The sequence below is a fragment of the Magnolia sinica genome, chromosome 17 (assembly GCF_029962835.1).
Source record: "Magnolia sinica isolate HGM2019 chromosome 17, MsV1, whole genome shotgun sequence".
Taxonomy (NCBI): Eukaryota; Viridiplantae; Streptophyta; class Magnoliopsida; order Magnoliales; family Magnoliaceae; genus Magnolia; species Magnolia sinica.
In genome coordinates this window covers 67,029,115-67,047,804 of record NC_080589.1, presented here as the reverse complement: position 1 = coordinate 67,047,804, position 18,690 = coordinate 67,029,115, and the positions used below count along the sequence as shown (strand labels likewise).

General features: G+C 37.7%; 1 protein-coding gene across 6 annotated transcripts in view; it reads right to left on the bottom strand.

Annotated features, from left to right (window-relative positions):
- LOC131230211 (SKP1-like protein 21) overlaps positions 1 to 14,070 on the bottom strand; it is a 37,630-nt gene extending 23,560 nt beyond the window's left edge. For 3 of the 6 annotated variants that reach the window (XR_009163904.1, XM_058226026.1, XM_058226027.1), the window contains exons 1-3: positions 13,869 to 14,070; positions 624 to 1,048; positions 105 to 329 (exon numbers count right to left, since the gene is read on the bottom strand). Coding sequence is in view for 4 of the 6 variants with exons in the window: in XM_058226026.1 (XP_058082009.1) it covers positions 105 to 329; positions 624 to 659 (261 nt within the window). In the remaining 2 variants the exon portion in view is untranslated. The remainder of the gene's footprint in view (positions 1 to 104; positions 330 to 623; positions 1,049 to 13,868) is intronic. The other 3 variants (XR_009163906.1, XM_058226030.1, XM_058226029.1) reach the window with 1 other exon arrangement.
- Positions 14,071 to 18,690: the final 4,620 nt, after the last annotated feature.

The following is an 18,690-nucleotide window of genomic DNA, read 5'->3' as shown; positions in this document are numbered from 1 at the left end:
ATTCACTGAATCTCTCAGATAATGCCAATGGAAGCTACAGTAGAATACAACAAAAAATCATAGAAACTGTAACAAAGTGTGTGGAGAGGGTTGGAATTTCAAACCTTGTTAGAGCGACCAGGTACTTGATGAAACCGGCAATAGTCAAGTATCAAACTTAAGATTGCTGGATTAACTCGTTGTGGGAGAGGAATCGCAAAGTTCTTAGAGGACCCCATGCCTGTTTGAAGTATGTCCCGACATATCATTGGACAAAACATAGCAACCTCTTCTTCAACTTGCTGGATAGACCCATCAGCCGTTTGAAGCCAGATATAAGATTTCATAACCTACAGAAGTACATCAAGACATTTATCTTTGGAAGCATTACTCAAACACGAACAAGAGCACACACATCTGGCAGAAAAGTCCCTTTCTAACAATTTCCACCTTCAAAGCAAAATTCAAAAGACATGTAAAAGACTTGTAAATATGCATTCCCAAAGTACAACACAGAAGAAAATGGAAGGGAGTTGTTCTAGTACTGTAAAATAAAAGTGGGAAGAGTGGGTGTATTTGTTAGACAGAGTGGGGTAAATAGTGGCTTTCTAATGGAAAACCTCAAAGACAAATGTGCAACGCACCTCTGGTTTGATGATCGCCATGTCGCTTTCTGACATTTAGCAATAGCCTCCGAGTGGATTAAAATACAAATTACACTAATACAAAATCCCAATTGCACCGCCAAATTCAAAAAGCGAAAAGTGGTAAAGATACAGGAAGCTTTTTCGTCATCAAAAAATCATGACTACAAAGCAGGTACATGCCCTTCACCAACACTGCCCGAAGTAATAGATTTCTCAATCCCATGGACATGAAAAACATCACCTTCTCTTCTCAGCTTTCTTTAATCCCCACCCATCAGGGTCTTCTCTTCTCGGCTTCTTCAATCCCCACCCAGTGCACTAGTAGGTTCAAGTGATGAGCACAATTTGATGTGACAAGGTATCAGTTTCAAGTAACAAAGCAAACAACATATAAGACTTCAGAATTGTTAACTATACATTGCCTGCAGAAGAAAAGGTAAAACAAATAGATGTGAGATGGTTAAAAAAAAAAAAACTGATATTCCTCATGTGCAAATCAATAACAAGCTCCAAACTCCAAAAAGCTGGGTAAACAATACCAAACATAGAGAAACCATAGCAGCACTAGCAATAATACCTTAGCATACAAATAAAAAAATTAAAATTAAAATTAAAAAATAAAGTAGTATTAATAACCTAGCATACAAAGCAACAACGGAAAAAAATTGACCTTCCAAGCTTACTAACCATGAATACAAACAACAGAACATCGATATGAAAATGTATTTGAAGAATATATAAAGAAAAAGTTTTAAAAAAAAATCAACCAGAGTTCCAAGAGCAGAGCAGGTCAAATCATAGGAAGGAACTTCTTGGGATCTTTTCCAGCAAAGGAACCTTTTTCTTTCTTTCTTTCTTTCTTTCTTTCTGTTTTTCCTTTTGGGCATAGGGGATTGGACAGTGAGACATGAATAATTCTTTATCATAAAGCATTTGGAAAGAACGAAACAACAGCATTTTAATAGTTAGTGTGTCGAGTTTTAAAGTTGGCAAAAGAGACACCCAACCAAATTGTGCAAAAGAATCTAGAAGTGTAAATTTTCCCAATATCTACTCAGATACAAAATCAAGAGTGGAGAATAGAATTAGATTTATGCGAATGTGTGGTGGGGTGTGCAAGATGTTGTTCCTTAAACCTGAAACCTTACAGGATAGTGCCTAGCAGGGAGGGTAGTGGTAGGTGACTGCTTCGAAAGAGTGGAATGTCCAATTTTTAAGTGTCTTTATCTTTAGACAATTTACAATAGGACAAAATAGGTAGTTTACTTCAGTTTTTGGATTTTCACAATTTTTTTTCTGTAAATCATTCTTTGGGCTCTCCTTTACACTGACAACCTTGCTCTGACGTTGCCAGGTTGTCAGTGTAAATCATTCTTTGGGTCTCTCCTTTACGCTGACAACCTTGCTCTGACGTTGCCAGGTGGAGTAGGGACTCAACTGTTTGTTGGACTGCATCTGCAGATTGAATACTCAAATTGTCAACACAAAAAATAGGAAATAGGAAGATGTGGGTTGTGATTATGTGCTTTACATGTAGATGTAGTAACAAAGGGTTAACGACCTTTCCTTTTTTTCTTTTTTCCAGTTTATTATTTTTTTAATGGCATAACCACATTTTCATCCATCATGAAATGGCTTCACTGGTCAAGGTATATCCTAAAGCTCATTGGGGTTGGTTGGTACTTATGACCAATTATCCAAATTCCACTGGCAGCAGGGGCAAACAACATTGTCATTGCCGTCATTTACATAGCCTTGTCCTAGCCATTTGGGATCACCATTATGAATCCATTTTCAGCAATCATTCCTATCTAAAGCCCTATCCTCGGAAAGTGAACTGCAAATTGTGGAATAACACTTCCGGGGGAAGCCCCAGCCTGGTCAAGATTCAAAAAAGGAATTCTTGTGGTTTTCTTGGCAAGGTTTGATCAGCAGCTGCCCACCTGAGACTGAGTTGAATCTCAATGCCAGGCGGAATTCTACAAGTGACTCAAATTTTTTCTCCAAATCTTCTTATTTCTTATATGGGTGGTATTCTTGTCATTTAACTCGCAATCATATACAAGTCAATAAAAATGGGATGCCACAACTTATACTAATCATTCGCTCAAGTTATTCAAAAACAGTTGTGAAACGGCCATTACAGCCGTTTTGGGAAAAAATGGCCCATGATGGCCATGGGAGTTTTTCCAGGAAAAAAAAAAAGAAGAAGACCATAACGGCTCATATCGTAACGATAAAAGCAGTGACTATTATGACCACCATTACCATTATTGAATATCTTATTGAGAACTTCTGTCTTTGTATTACATCTTCTCATATATCATAAGTTATTGATTTTTCACCACTTACATAATACATACAGTACAGTAACTACAATCTACCAAATAATAGCACTCCCAAAGGAATGAAAATAGAATAAAATCAACTTCCATGGTCAAATATAGCACGCAGTTTTATAGTCACCTAGTTGTGGTAGATGCAGAAGCTAACACAACATTTGTCATCTGCAACTTGAATAACTATTTGGAGAATGACTGCACAATTTATGAGGTGTGAAAGGGAAAAATTAGTAGAATCGTTAGGGATTAAGTGGCGTCTTTGTTGAAATCCAATCTTATGAGTCGTACTGGCTTCAGTTCCCAGGAGTAATTGCTTTCATTTTATCAATCACAAGGGACTTTATTAAAAAGGACCAAAGGGAAAGCAAATACAAAGATCCATTAAGGAAGTGGATAGGAGTCACCAAAGAGAGAACCTCATGACCCCTTCCTTGGCGAGGCAATCAGCAACAAAAATTGCCTCTTCAGAATTTGGTGAAAAGAGATACAGAGATCTAGAAAGAAGCCTTAGGGCCTATTTGTTGTTGCTTATAGCAACTGCAGAATTGATTCTCAAGAAAGAATTCTCTGGAATTGTTTCTTGAGAATTGCTTATGTGAAAAAGTGCATGTTTACATGTTTGGTAAACATGCACAAGAAAAACAATTTCCCCACGAAGGTTTCAATGGTGAGCATTGAATCCCCACTGTTTCCTTTGATGTGGCCCACTTGAGTCTTGGAGCTACCTCATTTTGGAATCATTCCCTAACAGGATATGGCATAACAAATGGACAGAGTGGATGTTGCACCGTCATCACAGTCGGCCCAACAGCGCTATAGGCAGAATTATAGGAAAGTCGCGTCCGTTCAGCTTCTACAAAGATGAGATTTGATAAGCCCATGCACGTGTGCAATACAACTCGTACATGCCACACGTTTGCCATCATGGCATCCAATGTTCATAGTATGGATATCAATACATGTATCGCTAGCCGAGGATACAGAAACGTGCATTGATATCAGCAATATTATCGTTGCCAGGAATGTATCGCAGACAGGGGAAAACATTGGGGAAACATGTAAAAATGGTGGAACTTCTCAATGAAACTTCAGAAGATGCTAAAATACACATATTTGCATATTTGGGAATCAAATAATTGCAAAAAAGAAGCATACAGAATAAGTGTTCCTTTAATAGGGCCTAAAAGCATGTAACGCTGACTCGGGGAAACATGGGGAAAATGGAGAAATTTCTCAATGATACTTCAACAAATGCTAAAATACATATATTTGCATGTTTAATAATCTAATAATAGCAAAAAAGATGTATACATGCTAAGCTTCCCTTTAATGGGGGCCCAAAAGCATGTATCGTTGGCTCAAGAAAACATTGGGGAACATGGAGAAAATGGTGGATCCATCCATTCATCCAACCATCCATGCATGCATCCACATACATACATACAAACACATGCATGATCCATCCATCCAATCATCCATGCATGCATGCATACAACAATGATGCATACATATATACAGATATGCATGATCCATCCATCCATGCATACATACATCCATCCATGCATGCATAAATATACACACATACATGCATTTCATTATACAACCATGCAGCCCATAAAAAAATAGTACTGGAATTTTTTTTAACAAATAATTTTTTGGCGATATCAATGCATCAGCGATATTATCAATAATATCAACGATATATTGACGATACAAGCGACACCTCGAATTTACATGGTCGAAAATACCGGCGATATTGATACATTGGCGATACCAGTGTTTTAAATATCAACGATATCAGTTTATATATCCCATGATATTTCTTGTATCCCACCTGTGCGATACGAAACGCACAGGTAGTACCAATATATCCCACCTATTCGATCCAATGAGCATTTTCAATTTTCGATCCATGCTTTGGTTGTGAATCATGTTAAACCAGTGTCAAATGGTTACAAATCATCATGGATTTGAAACTTCGATTTCGAGATTTGGGGAAAATGGGTCAAGTTGCGGAAAATTAAGAAAAATCAAAATTCAACATCGATACATTACGCAATACAACCTATATATCCCACATGTGGTGGACTGTGTGGAGATTAGCCCTTATGGCAATTTGGTGGACTGTGTGGGAAGAGAGAAATGGAAGATGCTTCAGAGATGAGTCTAATTCAGCGGAGTCCCGCGTGTGCAAAGTCAAGCAGCTTATTGTGGAATGGGCCGTTAACGTAGACAATCTCAATGGCTGTAATCTTATTTTCCTAGGAGCGTAATCGATCCACTTCCTCAGCAGATCCTCTCCTCTCCCTCTTGTTTCCTTTTTCCTTTAATACAAATTTCGGGACTTTTCAAAAAAAAAAAAAAACCTATATATCCCATGCGATAATCAATATGTATCTGTATCCCAAGGGTGCGAAACATTATGCGATAACGATATTTAAAACATCGGGCGATACTTTGTAATGCATCACCGATCCTTGGAATTTTTGGTACTAACAATGTTATCAATATCGCTACCAGTGTTATCGTTATCGCCGAGCTGGAGATACGGATAATATCAAGGATATTATGATAATGTCAGGAATACTTCGAGCATAGTGATACATCACCAATACCTGGAATTTATGATACTATTAGTGTTATCGGTATCGCCGAGCTGGAGATACAAATAATATCAAGGATATTTCGATGATGTCGGGGATACCTTGAACATTGTCGGTGATATGTCGTCGATATATCGTAAAGTATCACCTATGCATCGAGATATTTTGGATTGTATAAATTCCAAGTGTCACTTGTATTGCCAATGCATCACCAATATTTTCAATTGTGTAAACTCCAAGTGTCACTTGTATCGCCGAAGTATCTGCGATATTTCGATAATATTGCCAATGTATTGATATCAAAAAATATATATATTTTTGTTTATTAAAAAAAAAATAATTTTAATTTTTTTTTATGGGTGCATGGTTATATGCAATGTTCAATTTGTTGTATTAATGTTATCGCAACATCTGTGATATGGAGGCCACAATCTTTTGTTTCATTTCCAGTTGTCGACAATTGCTTGGCGAAATATCGTGTTGTCGATATTCTAAAATATCAATGGACATTTAATGGAAGGTTGGATGGGTGGTTGGATGGATGAATAGATGGGATGGTTGGACTAATTTCCTACGACAACACATGCTTTAGGCCCCATTAAATGAAAATTTATTATGTATGCATTCTTTTTGCATTTTTTATTCTTATATTTGCAAATACACGTATTTTAGCATTTTTTTGAAATTTTATTGAAAATTCCACTGGTTTCCCCATGTTTCCCCACATTTCTGGTTAGTCTACGATATTATTGGTGATATCAATATTGTTTCCAGATCCCCGACCAACGAAACTTGTAGCAATATCGATATTTTGAACATTGATCACCAATACTTGGAATTTCTAATACTACCAATGATATCAGTATCGCCAAGCCAATAATATCCACGATATTATCAATAATATCGCCAATACTCGGAACAATGATGACACATAAATCTAAGATCCAATCCATTTGTTGGAAAGGCACCACTATATTGATGCCCTAGCCCAAGAATTAGGTTGATCCACTAGTCAGGTGGGCCGCGGGTCACAATTTGCAAAACAAATGTATGGCTCCAAAACACTTAGCTAAAGTTTTTCTAACCCATCCACCTGTTTCTAATAGTGAGTCCCAGCTTTTGAATGGACTAGATTAATTTTAGTGAAAACATGGTCGGACCAACTGATGGATGAATTTGATCACGGACTAATGTGCCATGACGGCACACGTGTGGAGGTGTACAGCTCTACACTTGTGTGCAATTAACAAGCCTCCCAACAAGGGATTTTTGTTAGTTCTTTTTGCAAATTAGTATAAGCAGAAGAGACTATAGAAAACAAGAGGACAAGCAATGAAAAAAGAGAGAGAGAGAGAGAGAGAGAGAGAGTGCAAATTTGGATAATTGTTTTCAAATTTTGATTAATTAAGTGGCTAACCAAACACACTTAAAAGCATTAAAAAAAATGTTGTTTTCATAACCAAAATCACAAAAAAAAAAAAGAAAAAAAAAAAAAGAAAAAAGAGAACTTTTTAGCAAATCCAAATAGGCACTTTTGTTATTGACAATAAATAAAGGTTCCCAAGGGGATTACAACTCCCTAAAGGACAAGCAATTGTATCACATGAGTCATGAGTCTCCCTCCAACGTGACTGATCCCCCAATGCAATTGGCAAAGATTTCTACCCCAATTTTATTTTTTTTATTTAAGGAGTGAGTTGGTACAAGTTGAAGGCTCTAAAAGGGCAAGGGGAAGGAACAAAAGGACATGGATGGAGGTAGAAAGAAAATAATTAATGACATATTGTCTAATTGAAGGTCTAGCCCTTAATAGAGTTGAATGCCGAAATAGAATTCATGTAGCCGACCCTAATTAATTGGCATGAAGTGTAGATGAAGGTGGCGGTGGTGAACTATTTATTTAAAAAATCTCTACCTTACTTTTGATGGCTAGCAAGTCCATCATATTCAAGTTCTCAAAGCTTGTCATACCAGAAAATGAGAAGTTAGTTACACAATTCTCATCCCTTAAGACCTCGCCTATCATGAATCCCCAAGATTACTGATAGTACTTACATTGACATTAGCTTCCATCTTATCGAAGAGGGATCCCCCAAACCATGATAGGAGGCAGCTTCTAGACATCTTTTTTTAAGGTAATATGGGCTTGAACCCATGACCTCAATGTTGAAACACACACTATCTCTCACAGAGCCATGAAAGGAGGCAGCATCTAGATGTCATCAACCACTCTCCTCCAATTTAAAAGAAAAATGGATTTAGCAACTCCTTTGAATTTTGTAACCCCAAATCTAGCCACTTAACTCTATCCAAAACTTGAGTTGTACTTAGGTGCTTGGATTCAAAAAATTTAAAATTTCTATCGTTCCAAATGCTCCACAAGATAGAACGCGATAGCATGCAACAAATGATTTCACCTTTGGGATTGAAAGGCCCATTGTCCCACCTGTTCATGAGATCACTGATCGAGCCCAAAGGGACCTAATCAATTTCAAAGAGCCCAACGAAAAAGGAACAAGTAGAGGACAGCTTCACACGAAAGATAGAGATGATCCATTGAATCTCATCCTTTCTGTAAACTGATATTTAAAACCAGATATTCCATCCCTCTCAAATACAATAACTCAATACAAATAGATGAAATGAGAGAACCCCACAAAATTAGATTGCACCCTATTAAAAAGAAAATCGAAAGGTATTAAGATTTCACATTGTTTAATGAAACATCACTATAGACCAAGGTATTCCGTAACTATAATGGTGGCCATAACAGCCACCGCCATTACCTTTACAATACGGGGTGTAATGGCCGTTACGGGGGCTGCAACGGTTGTTATAGGTTCTTCTTTTTAATTGAAAAACAAAAACAAAAAAACCTATATTGGCCCCGTAATGGACTGTTACAGGGTCATTACGGCCGTTAGGAGGTTATAACGGCCTTTATAGATCATTTTTTCTATAACAGCTGTTACGGCATTTATGACCCCGTAACATGTAACGGTTGCCACCGTTACCTTTACGTAATGGGCCCGTGACAGCCTTTACGGTACACTATGCTATAGACTGACAGAAATCAAAAGATTGAAGAATGAAATAGATCAACTTCAGAAGCAAAAGGAAAATAGAAATCATTTCTATTGAAACCCATGTCAAGAAACATCAAAGGTAATGCTATTTTGTGTTTTTTTTCATGAGACACCAGAGAATATTCATGGACGACACGCATATATATATATACAGACAAAGTTGATGGCTCAATTGAAAAAAATGAAAATCTAAAGACAAATGAATCTAATGCAAAAAGAATTAAATAAAATGGAACTAATTACAAACTGAAATTTACCTGCCAAATTAAAGCTCAAAATATTCACATGCACAGATAGATAGATAGAAAAAAGAAAGACTAAGAGCAAAATTCAACAGTCCTCTAGTCCACACGAACCCTCTCCACTCTTCTATTGTAAGAAAAACATACGGCAATTCTTATTAAAATAATAATAATAATAATATAAAATACTAATAAAGTTCTCCATAAATATGTTTTTTTTTTTTAAGGCAACAAACTGAAATGCATTAAACTAAAAGGAAAAGGGATACAAAGAAAGCTAGTATTTCTCAGTAACTACACTTGCTGCCGGACCAATATGTAGAATTTGTGCAGTTCAGATCTAGTTTCTTCTCCATAAATATGTTCACAAGAGCCTATTTATAAGTCCCTACTAAGTACTGTTATTCCTAATCTACTACCACAATTAGGCTTTCTAGAAGTAAAAAAGAAACTAAGAAAGCTTAAATGAAAGACGAAACTACAATAAATAAGAGACTCCATCGACACGTGCTTAAACAGGGCTCCCATCTAGGCGCACACATGGCATATTGGATGTGACACATGGGCGGCAATTCATCTAGAATTGAATCATGAAATTCAGACAGAATGTCTTGAAATTCAGGTGGTAGGCTTGGAAACTTCTAATTGGCTCTAGTTCACTCTCACACCACTAAGAGCCTAAGGCATGCATTACTCCTTGTTCCTGACTTTCCTGCACGAACCACACACAATCAGCCCAAAACTATCAACTCAATCTTTTTATCCTGGGTTTGTCATCTCTCGGAGGATTCAATGTAAGTGGCCTACCCTTGTGAATGAAGGTATACATGTTTTTTTGGCCCGAAGGGTCCACCCTCCTATCATATAGCCATGGCCGCCCAGCAGAATGTGCAACTTTCATCGAAATAATGTCACACCATAAGGATTCTTTATAACAGTCCAATGAAAAGTTCACAAGACATCTCTTCGTAACAAGCATGGACGTATCATTCAACCACGCAGTGTTGTTGGCTAAGGGTGCTAGTGGACCTTCAGTTTAGCTTGTCAACTATGTCTGTCTTGTAAAGCCACATTCATGCTATTGCCCATCGATAATGACTTTGATGGCTTTCCCTCCGCAGCTCACTTGCATATGAAATACATTGGTGCATAAACAGGCTTCATTAGCTTCTTCCTCAGGCCATCAACTCCTGAGTTAATGTCGCCAGTTTGCTCCTCATCTTGCTCATCCTCTACATCTAGGACATTGTCTTCATTATATCAATCACCTCCCCATTCTTCACAAAACTGAAAACTTTGTGAAGGACAGGCTGACACAGAATAACCTATTCCACCACACTTGAAGAAAATGTTGGTGATTCTGCACAATTGCCTTGCCCTTAAAATCATAGTTTCCTTGGGGTTGTGTGAGTCATTGATTGCCATTATTATTACTTGCAAAAGTACCATGGAGGATCCCATTATCACGTTCGCTAGTACTCTGCATGGCTTTAGGGCAACATGTTGAGGGACGTGAAGCTGGCCTACTTGATGCAAAGTTGAAAGTACAATGAGAATTACCCCCAGCTTGCAAATTATCACACCTTGATGTCATCCACATGCGTTCTTGTACCCACAATGTAATCTGATAAGCCTGATCTATGGTTTTTGGCTGGAGTTCAACCATCTCATTCTTTGCATGTTCCTTTTGCGCCCTCTACAACAATGAGCTACCTGTTGTACTTCTAATTCAGCTAAATCACACCTCAAAACTGTATCATGGGACTTGTAAATGTACTTGTCAAGGGTTAGATTATCCTACCACAAATCAAATTGATCTCTAAACATTTTGGCTTCACACCCTGGCTGCAAAAACCTCTGCTACATCTTAGCCTTCTCTCTTCCCAATTTAAGATAGGTTGAGGGCCACTGCGTCGCAAGTCTCTCACCACTGAGTTCCACCACTTTAAGGCTTTGTAACTTGTTTTAGCTAGTTGAACGCTCAATATAAATATATATATACCAAATCCAGCCAGTCGTGGAGAACATTAGGGCTTAAACTACCACAACAATTTGCAATCTCCACCTCCACACACCTGATCTGATCTTCTGCACAGAGAGGTTGGGTGGCCTCAACATAATCCAAATACTCAGAGGCATGACATGGGGCTCTAAGAGGCCAGGGCCCCTTCCAAGAATATTGGAGCTGCTTATACCCCTTGTGGGTCTCATGCTCATATCCGTAATTTGTGCAATCTCTGCCTGACAAGTGACATCTGAAACCCGAGTTGTCTAAGGGACGAGATTCCCGTATTCCATAAATTCTTCCAAATTAGTATAAACCTGTGGTTCAGTAGTATTCTTCCTGTTGTTTTCTTCCAACATAGACATATGGCTATTTAAATCCTAATCTGATCCAACAATTATTGGATAGTTTTCAACACTTTACTTTGATTCTCACCTGCCATCTTGAGAGTAAGAAACTCCACTTCTTGTGGGCATAAACTATTAGCATCATTCAGGGTCGGTGGGATAGCTGATAGTCTGAGCATGCTTATGATTATGTGATAATGGGTGTAGGGCAAACTAAGGCTAAAAGCGGTGGTTTTGGGTTCATTATGGGAGGAAAATTGAAGGGTGGACTGGTTATGAGCTGAATGTGTTGACGGGTGTATGGGACTGAAGAGTGAAGAGAGTGCAGATGGGGCTGTGATGGGACTGTTAGCGGGAAAGCTTTGAGGACAGTTAATCGACAGATTGTGGGTGGATTTGTAGTGAATTAAGGGACTGCTTATGCGGTTGTAGGGAGACAGATCTGAGGCCTAGCTATGGGTGGGAAGTGGTCAGTTTGTATTAGGTGCGGAACTTGAGGCCTGGAATTGGACAGGTCATGGACCGTTTTAGAATCTTTTCTTCAGGGCTATGTTTGGCATTGAGAAAAGACCAAGTTATGAAGAATAAGAATGTGGGAAGGATATAAAAGAAGAGAGAATTCCACGCAAGCACAGAACTTGCTCTGATGCCAAATAATGCAAATAGAATCAAATAAATTAAAGCTAGTTACAACTGAAATTTTGATGCAGGCCCACGATCCACTATGAGGCTCAACATGTGCTGATTTTAGACAGTTTATTTATAAATTCGGCACCTAAATATCAAGAATTACAATTTATTATCTGTGAAAAATATAGGGGCTGATTTAAAGATGTGATTGAAGATATTAGAGCTAATTTGAAGATGTGGTCAAATTTTTGGAGAGATATTCCCTAGATTTGCTTTTACTATTATTAGGCTTTTACCATCATAGGCAGATTAGATTGATTTGAAATCAATTATGATTATCAATCTCTTAGTTAGGGAATTCTCACTGAAGTTTCATTTAGAGCATTGCGAGGGAGGGGGTTGTTGTGGGAGGTAGGCATTCCAAAATTTTCCAAGTGTGAGTTTCTTACGTTTTGTAAGAGGAAAGTCTGATATTGATAAATTTATTTCTTCCTATCTAATCCATTATTATTGTGGGTGTACTCTAGTCCATTTCTTTGCGATCAGGTTGTTGAGATCTCCTTGACTCGATAATCAGATTAAACCAAATTTACATACCAGACTAAAGCTCAAAACGTTCACACACACATATAGAAGGAAGAAGAAAGATTGAGAGCAAAGCCAACAGTCCTCAGATTGAGAGCAAAGCCAACAGTCCTCTAGCATTTATGCCAGAGATCACAAACCCTCCCCACTCTTCTACTGTAAGAAAAACCTCTCACAATTGTTATTGAGGAAAAATAAAACTCAAAGTTCTCCATACGTGGCCATAAGAGCCTATTTTTGTCCTTATTAATATTGCTATCCTAACCTACTACAACTACACTTTCTAAAAATAAAAAAGAACCACCTAAGAAAACATAAGCAAAAGAGGAAACTACAACAAATAGGAGACTCCATTCGTGAATGCTTAAGCGGGTTCCCATATGGCCCTCTTCATGTATACACGTGTGGAGAGTGCGAGTGTGACAAGTTACAATGACATGAATACCAAACACATTCCAAACAAGGACAAGTATCACCTAGATTTCACATTCTTCCATCAAATATTTGAGAAGATAATCGTAGAAACAGCTTTGCCAAATACAACAAAAACCAAAAAATAATAAGAAGAAAAAGAATAAACTGCAGGCCATTTTTTATGACAACTCATACTGAGAAACATCAAAAAGATTTAAATTCCAAACTTCTCTACATAAAGCAGCGATGGGGACATGTAGAAACAGATAGGTAGCTGGGATGTGAAGGCTCGTTCTTAAAAGACAAGACATCTATGAATGATTTAGAGAAAAGCCCATATCAATAAACATCAATATTCACTAAGATGTCGTACTTTCCGATGAAATCCAAGAGCAAGTGAGATAAACCCATGTTAGATGTCTCGTGGATTGCACTTTGCACCACAAATGCAACAGGTCAAGTCCGAAAAACCAAAATGACAAACCTACACCTGATTTGAATCAAAATATAATTTTGAAGGACCTCCAGACCTTGTCAGGATTTGTCATGTTTGTCACAGAAGACAGCATATGAATAGATAGATTAATAAAGGCGAAATCTCAAATCCAAGAGATAAGAAATATACAGAAGATTTGGAGAAAAACCCATGTCAAAAAACATCAGGACACATCAGTTTTTTCATGGAAATCGATTATACGTATGAATGAAACAACACAAATCCCAAAAAAATGACAATTTTACATGGGATTTAGTTAAAAACCATTAGACAATTATCGAAATTTTCTCACATTTTCAGACAGAAGAGAATTGCAACAGCTCACATCCAAATACAATGAACAATCTACAAGCGGTTTGGAGAAAACCCCCATGTAGAAAAATTCCAAAAAAAAAATAAAATCACATGGATTTCTCATTTCCCATCCTCATTTTAAGTCGAGGAATAATAGAAGAAATGGAGAGATATGAAGAGCGAAAGGGGCTTAAATACCTGAAATAGAAAATGAAAATGGCGCGAATCGAAGATAGAGAGAGATATTGAAGACATTTGAATTCGGAGCTAGAAATTCCGCGGTTGTCGATTGGAGGAGGAGGAGAACAGAGAGAGAGAGAGAGAGGAGAGAGAAAACAGATAACGAAACGAGAGAGCGGAAACGGGGTTCTAGGGTTTTTAACTCTCCCTCTCTCTCTCTAGGATTTGGGGCTTTCTGTCCAAGAGAGTGATCTCATACAGCGGCGCTGTATGTAAATTTTTACATACAGCCATTTTTTCCAGATAATTCCTAGGATTTATATAATATCCTATCCGTTGAAAAAACAGATCATAATAACATTATGACCTGGTATGAAAATTAAACATATAAACCTTTTGGATTAAAAACTTCAGTTCACTGAATCATGCTACCGGCTGTAGAATGATTTTCATGTTGTCCCGCTGGATTAATGATCGGTCTGATTTTCATGCGATGTTATCATCATGCTGTGGTCCACTTTTTTAACGTGCGGATGTTATACACGCATAACACGTTGGCGGGGAAGAAATGACTGTACTGAGAGTCGACGTGTAGCCGCTGTATGGGATCGTTTCTCTGCGTCGCGTGTGTCCGTGTTGGGTCGCTATCTTGCGCACGTGCTGAACTCTGATAGGGTGAGGGGAGAAATGATCACGCGCCTGTATGGGAACTTTCACGTACAGCAGTTAATTTTCTAATTTTTGTGAAATATATAGCAGATCCGATCCGTTAGAAAGGTGGGACACTCCTTTTTAATCATATAAAGGGAAAATCAGTTGATATTTCTATTAAGAGCAATAAAAGACAATGGAAACAAATTAAAATGCTCATATTACTCATATGGCCCACCAAATGAGTGTATTATCATCGTTTTCTGCAATAAAATCATTATTATGCTGTGACCCACATTATTCACGGATCGGATATCTTAAAAATGATGCTTTTTATGGTAGAGTAGGGGGTTGGACAGTGAAGTTCACGAGAGGATATGTGAGTGTTCATTTCTTTGGGAGAAACGAGCGAGGTGAACCGGTGTAGCCGGAAGAATCGGTTTATGCATCGCCATCCATCCAAAATACACTTGGCAGGGTCATCCTTCTATCAGAGCCGTCCATCCAGGAATTTTTATTAGAGATTTTTATACAGAACCGTACCCTTTGCTGGGCACAAGAATCAGCCTCATTTGTTATTCGGTTGGACCACGTGATTGGAAATAGTGCAAGGCAAGCCTCAGTCTCCAAACCATAGCACCTAGTGTGGTCCACCTGCACGACAGATGAGCCAGACATATAGGCTCTAGGGCTATATTTTAGGTGGTATATATAGTGGTTGGAATGAATTTCACATACACATCAAGGTGGGTCCCATCGAAAAATTAAAATTTTCTTTTTATCGCTGTGACATAAGTGCCAAAATGGTGGGCTGCTGAAAGAGTCTGTGGACTTGACTATGATGTGTGTTTTATCCACATCATCCATGTAATTTTTCCAGCTCATTTCAATGAATATGAAGCCAAAATTGAGGTAGATCTAAATCTAAAGTGCACCATGGCAAGAGAAATAGTGGGTGATGGAACGCGGGTCATTAAAAAACTTTTTAGGACCTACTATAATGTTTATTTGCCAGGCCACCCTTCTGATTAGGTCACACAGGCCTAGATAAAAGGAAAACATAAACGTTAGATTAATCCAGAACTTGTGTAGCCCCTGAGAAGTTTTTAATGGTGGGTGTTCGATCACCACTTGTATGGTTCACCTGAGATTTGGATCTGCCTTGTTTATGGCCCCATGCCCTAAAATGAGTTGAAAAATGGATGGATGGTATGGATAGAACACATACATTAAGGTGGGACTTACAGAGATTTTCAATAATTTATGATGTTCATATTTTGTTTAAAAGCCTAATCCCAAGTCCTAAAATTTTAAAATTTATGGATGTTTTCAATTGGCCTATATTGATGTGTACCTGATATCCATTTCGGCCATTAGATTCCACCCCTAAAATATTGGCTTGGAGCCCAATGTCAAGCCCATATATGATTAGGTGGGCCACATTAAGGGTTACATTTTGGATGGTAAGACCTACCCCATGCACTCTTTTCAACCATGGGGTCTACTTAAATCACGGGTGGGGCCGATTTTAAGGCTTTGGGCTTAACATGGGGTGACACACTTGTTGGACTAGGCCTACCTAAGTAGCGGAGCTTTTTTCCTTATATTCATTTTTTAATTACCTTCCATTTCATATCACTAACAACATTTTTTATTCACCACGTACCAAAGTAGTTTTTCCATCCAAGCAGTTGGACTTTAGAGTTTCTCTTTGGAGTATACCTCGTACCTTTTACTCTATGTGAGTAAACCAACCTTCATGTTTTGCTAAATGTGGACAAATATGCCATTTAAAAAATATAATGAAAAAGACAAGAGATGCTTTAATAAAAGGTAGTAAATGTCATCCTAAGCAACTACTAACAACTAAGAGTAGATATAATTGTCCAATGTCATTTCTCTCTCTCTCTCTCTCTCTCTCTCTCTCTCTCTCTCTCTCCTTTGGGTGCCACCAGTGTCATTGCACTAAATATCAATGCCACTAACAACAATGCTTAGCAATGAATTGAAGTCTCTCAAGATAGTTCTTTTTTGTTTCTTAAAAAAAATTAAAGTTCTATTTTGATTTTTTGTTATTTATGCATGTTAGAGTAGATCGGGGTAATATTACTATATTAGGATATTACATTTTTACATTAAGACGTGTATCTACTAAGGTCCATCCAATTTCTCATAGATCTCTCATCTCATTTATTTGTTTTTGTTATTATCAAAATAATAATAAGTTATAGTTTTCACCGTGCCATCGCTCGTGGTTCAACATGGTATTCAATATAGGTTTCCACATCACTGTTATACCTGAAATCTATCGCATCTTATTGAAAATCAATCATCAACATCCATCGGCATACTCATTACATTGGTTGAAAACCTACTCATTATGAACCATTGTCATATCTCAGAACCATTGTTATCATAGTCTACTGCGTCACCGACCCTTCGACATCATCATCCTTACAAGTCGAAACATGCAACCATCACCACCACTTAAAATCATCTCTTAATAAACTCATTGCATGCTAAAAGGGCTTAATATCCCTACCACATGATTCCATTTTTCATATGCATCTCATCGTCATGTAGCCTTTGTTATAACCTATAACACCATTACAACAATTGGTACTGTTTTCGACATCATCCTCATTGCTGCGCTACCCCGTCACTGTTCCTAGTAGTCATCACCCATCTCCACTGCCAATCTATGTTGAATCCATTCAGTTTTATACTCGTGTGTCAACCTATTTTCTCCCTTTTTATTTCCTCTTCTTCCTTTATTGTCATAACCTGATATAAGATATAAAAACTCATTGATTAATGTCATTGTTTCTAACAATTTGATGAGACGTGCTCTCATTGATCCATGCCACAATCGCCTACCATCTGATTGAGCTCTCTCTCTCTCTCTCTCCCTCATGTCCCCATACAAGCCTCCAAGCTTGGGACCTAAAAATAGTGACACGTTCAGATGGCAATAGGTTTTTAGTAATGAGGTATTTTGAAAATGATTTATTTGATATGACAACTATGGATTTGTTTAGGGGTGATTCTATGTTATTATTAAGATTGGCTATTTGAGCGGTGAGGATTAGTCAGTTAGAGTTGGTGTTGATCGAGTGCCTTTAATCCTAGTGTAGAGAAGGCCTTTGTCGGTTCAACTGGTGTCCCATCAGTATGACCAAAATTGTAGGTGCATTCTCATATTGCACGTTGTGGCCTTTTGCAAATTTTTTGTTCGACTAATAGATGTGAAGTCCCATCAATTTAACTAACGGAATGCATGGGCTTCAGTAAGTGGGGGGGATTTGTTTCCTAATATTGTACGAGAGTATATAAATACCCTCCTATTTACGATTAGGGTTAAGTTTGGAGCTTAGCATGAATATCTGAGGGTTTTGAGGGGAAAGCTAGGAGTTATACTCTAAGTTATTCTATCTCTTGTAGCATTATTTTTATTATAATGGATTGATTGTTGCTCTGTGCTGTGTTTTTTATTTATTTTTTTCTAAAAAGATTTTCCACACAAAAACTCATGTGTTCTTTGTGTTTGATTGGATTTTTTATTCTCCATTGCTTGTTCGACTAAGATCTAAGGTTGCTTCCACTCCCAATAAGTAGTATTAGAGTTTAAAGTTTGGGTATTAGCTTAAATATGGAAACATAACATCGAAGGGGATCGAATGTAAAATTCGAGACAGAGAAGTTCATAGGAAAGAACAACTTTAAGCTATGAAGGTTGAAGATGAAAGCCCTTTTAGTTTAGTAAGAATTGTAGCATACACTTATTGGGAAAGCTCATCATCCGGAATCTATGAAGGAAGATAATTAGAATGAACTTGATCAGAGGATGATTAGCACAATCCAATTGTGCTTAAGTGATGAAGTCCTTTACAATGTCGTAAATTAGACGATTACTATAGACTTATGGGAGAAGTTGGAGATCATATATACGACGAAGTTGCTCGCCAATTGTTTATATATTAAAAAACAGTTTTACACTCTGAAGATGGTGAAATGGTCGGATTTCTCTTAGCACATTAACGTTTTCAACAAGCTGGTTTGCGAGTTAATAAGTGTGGAGGTAAAGATCGATGATGAAGACATAGCTCTTATTTTGTTGACATCTATCTCGGAGTCATACGAGTATCTTGTTAATACTCTCTGCTATGATAGGGATACATTGGACGTCGAA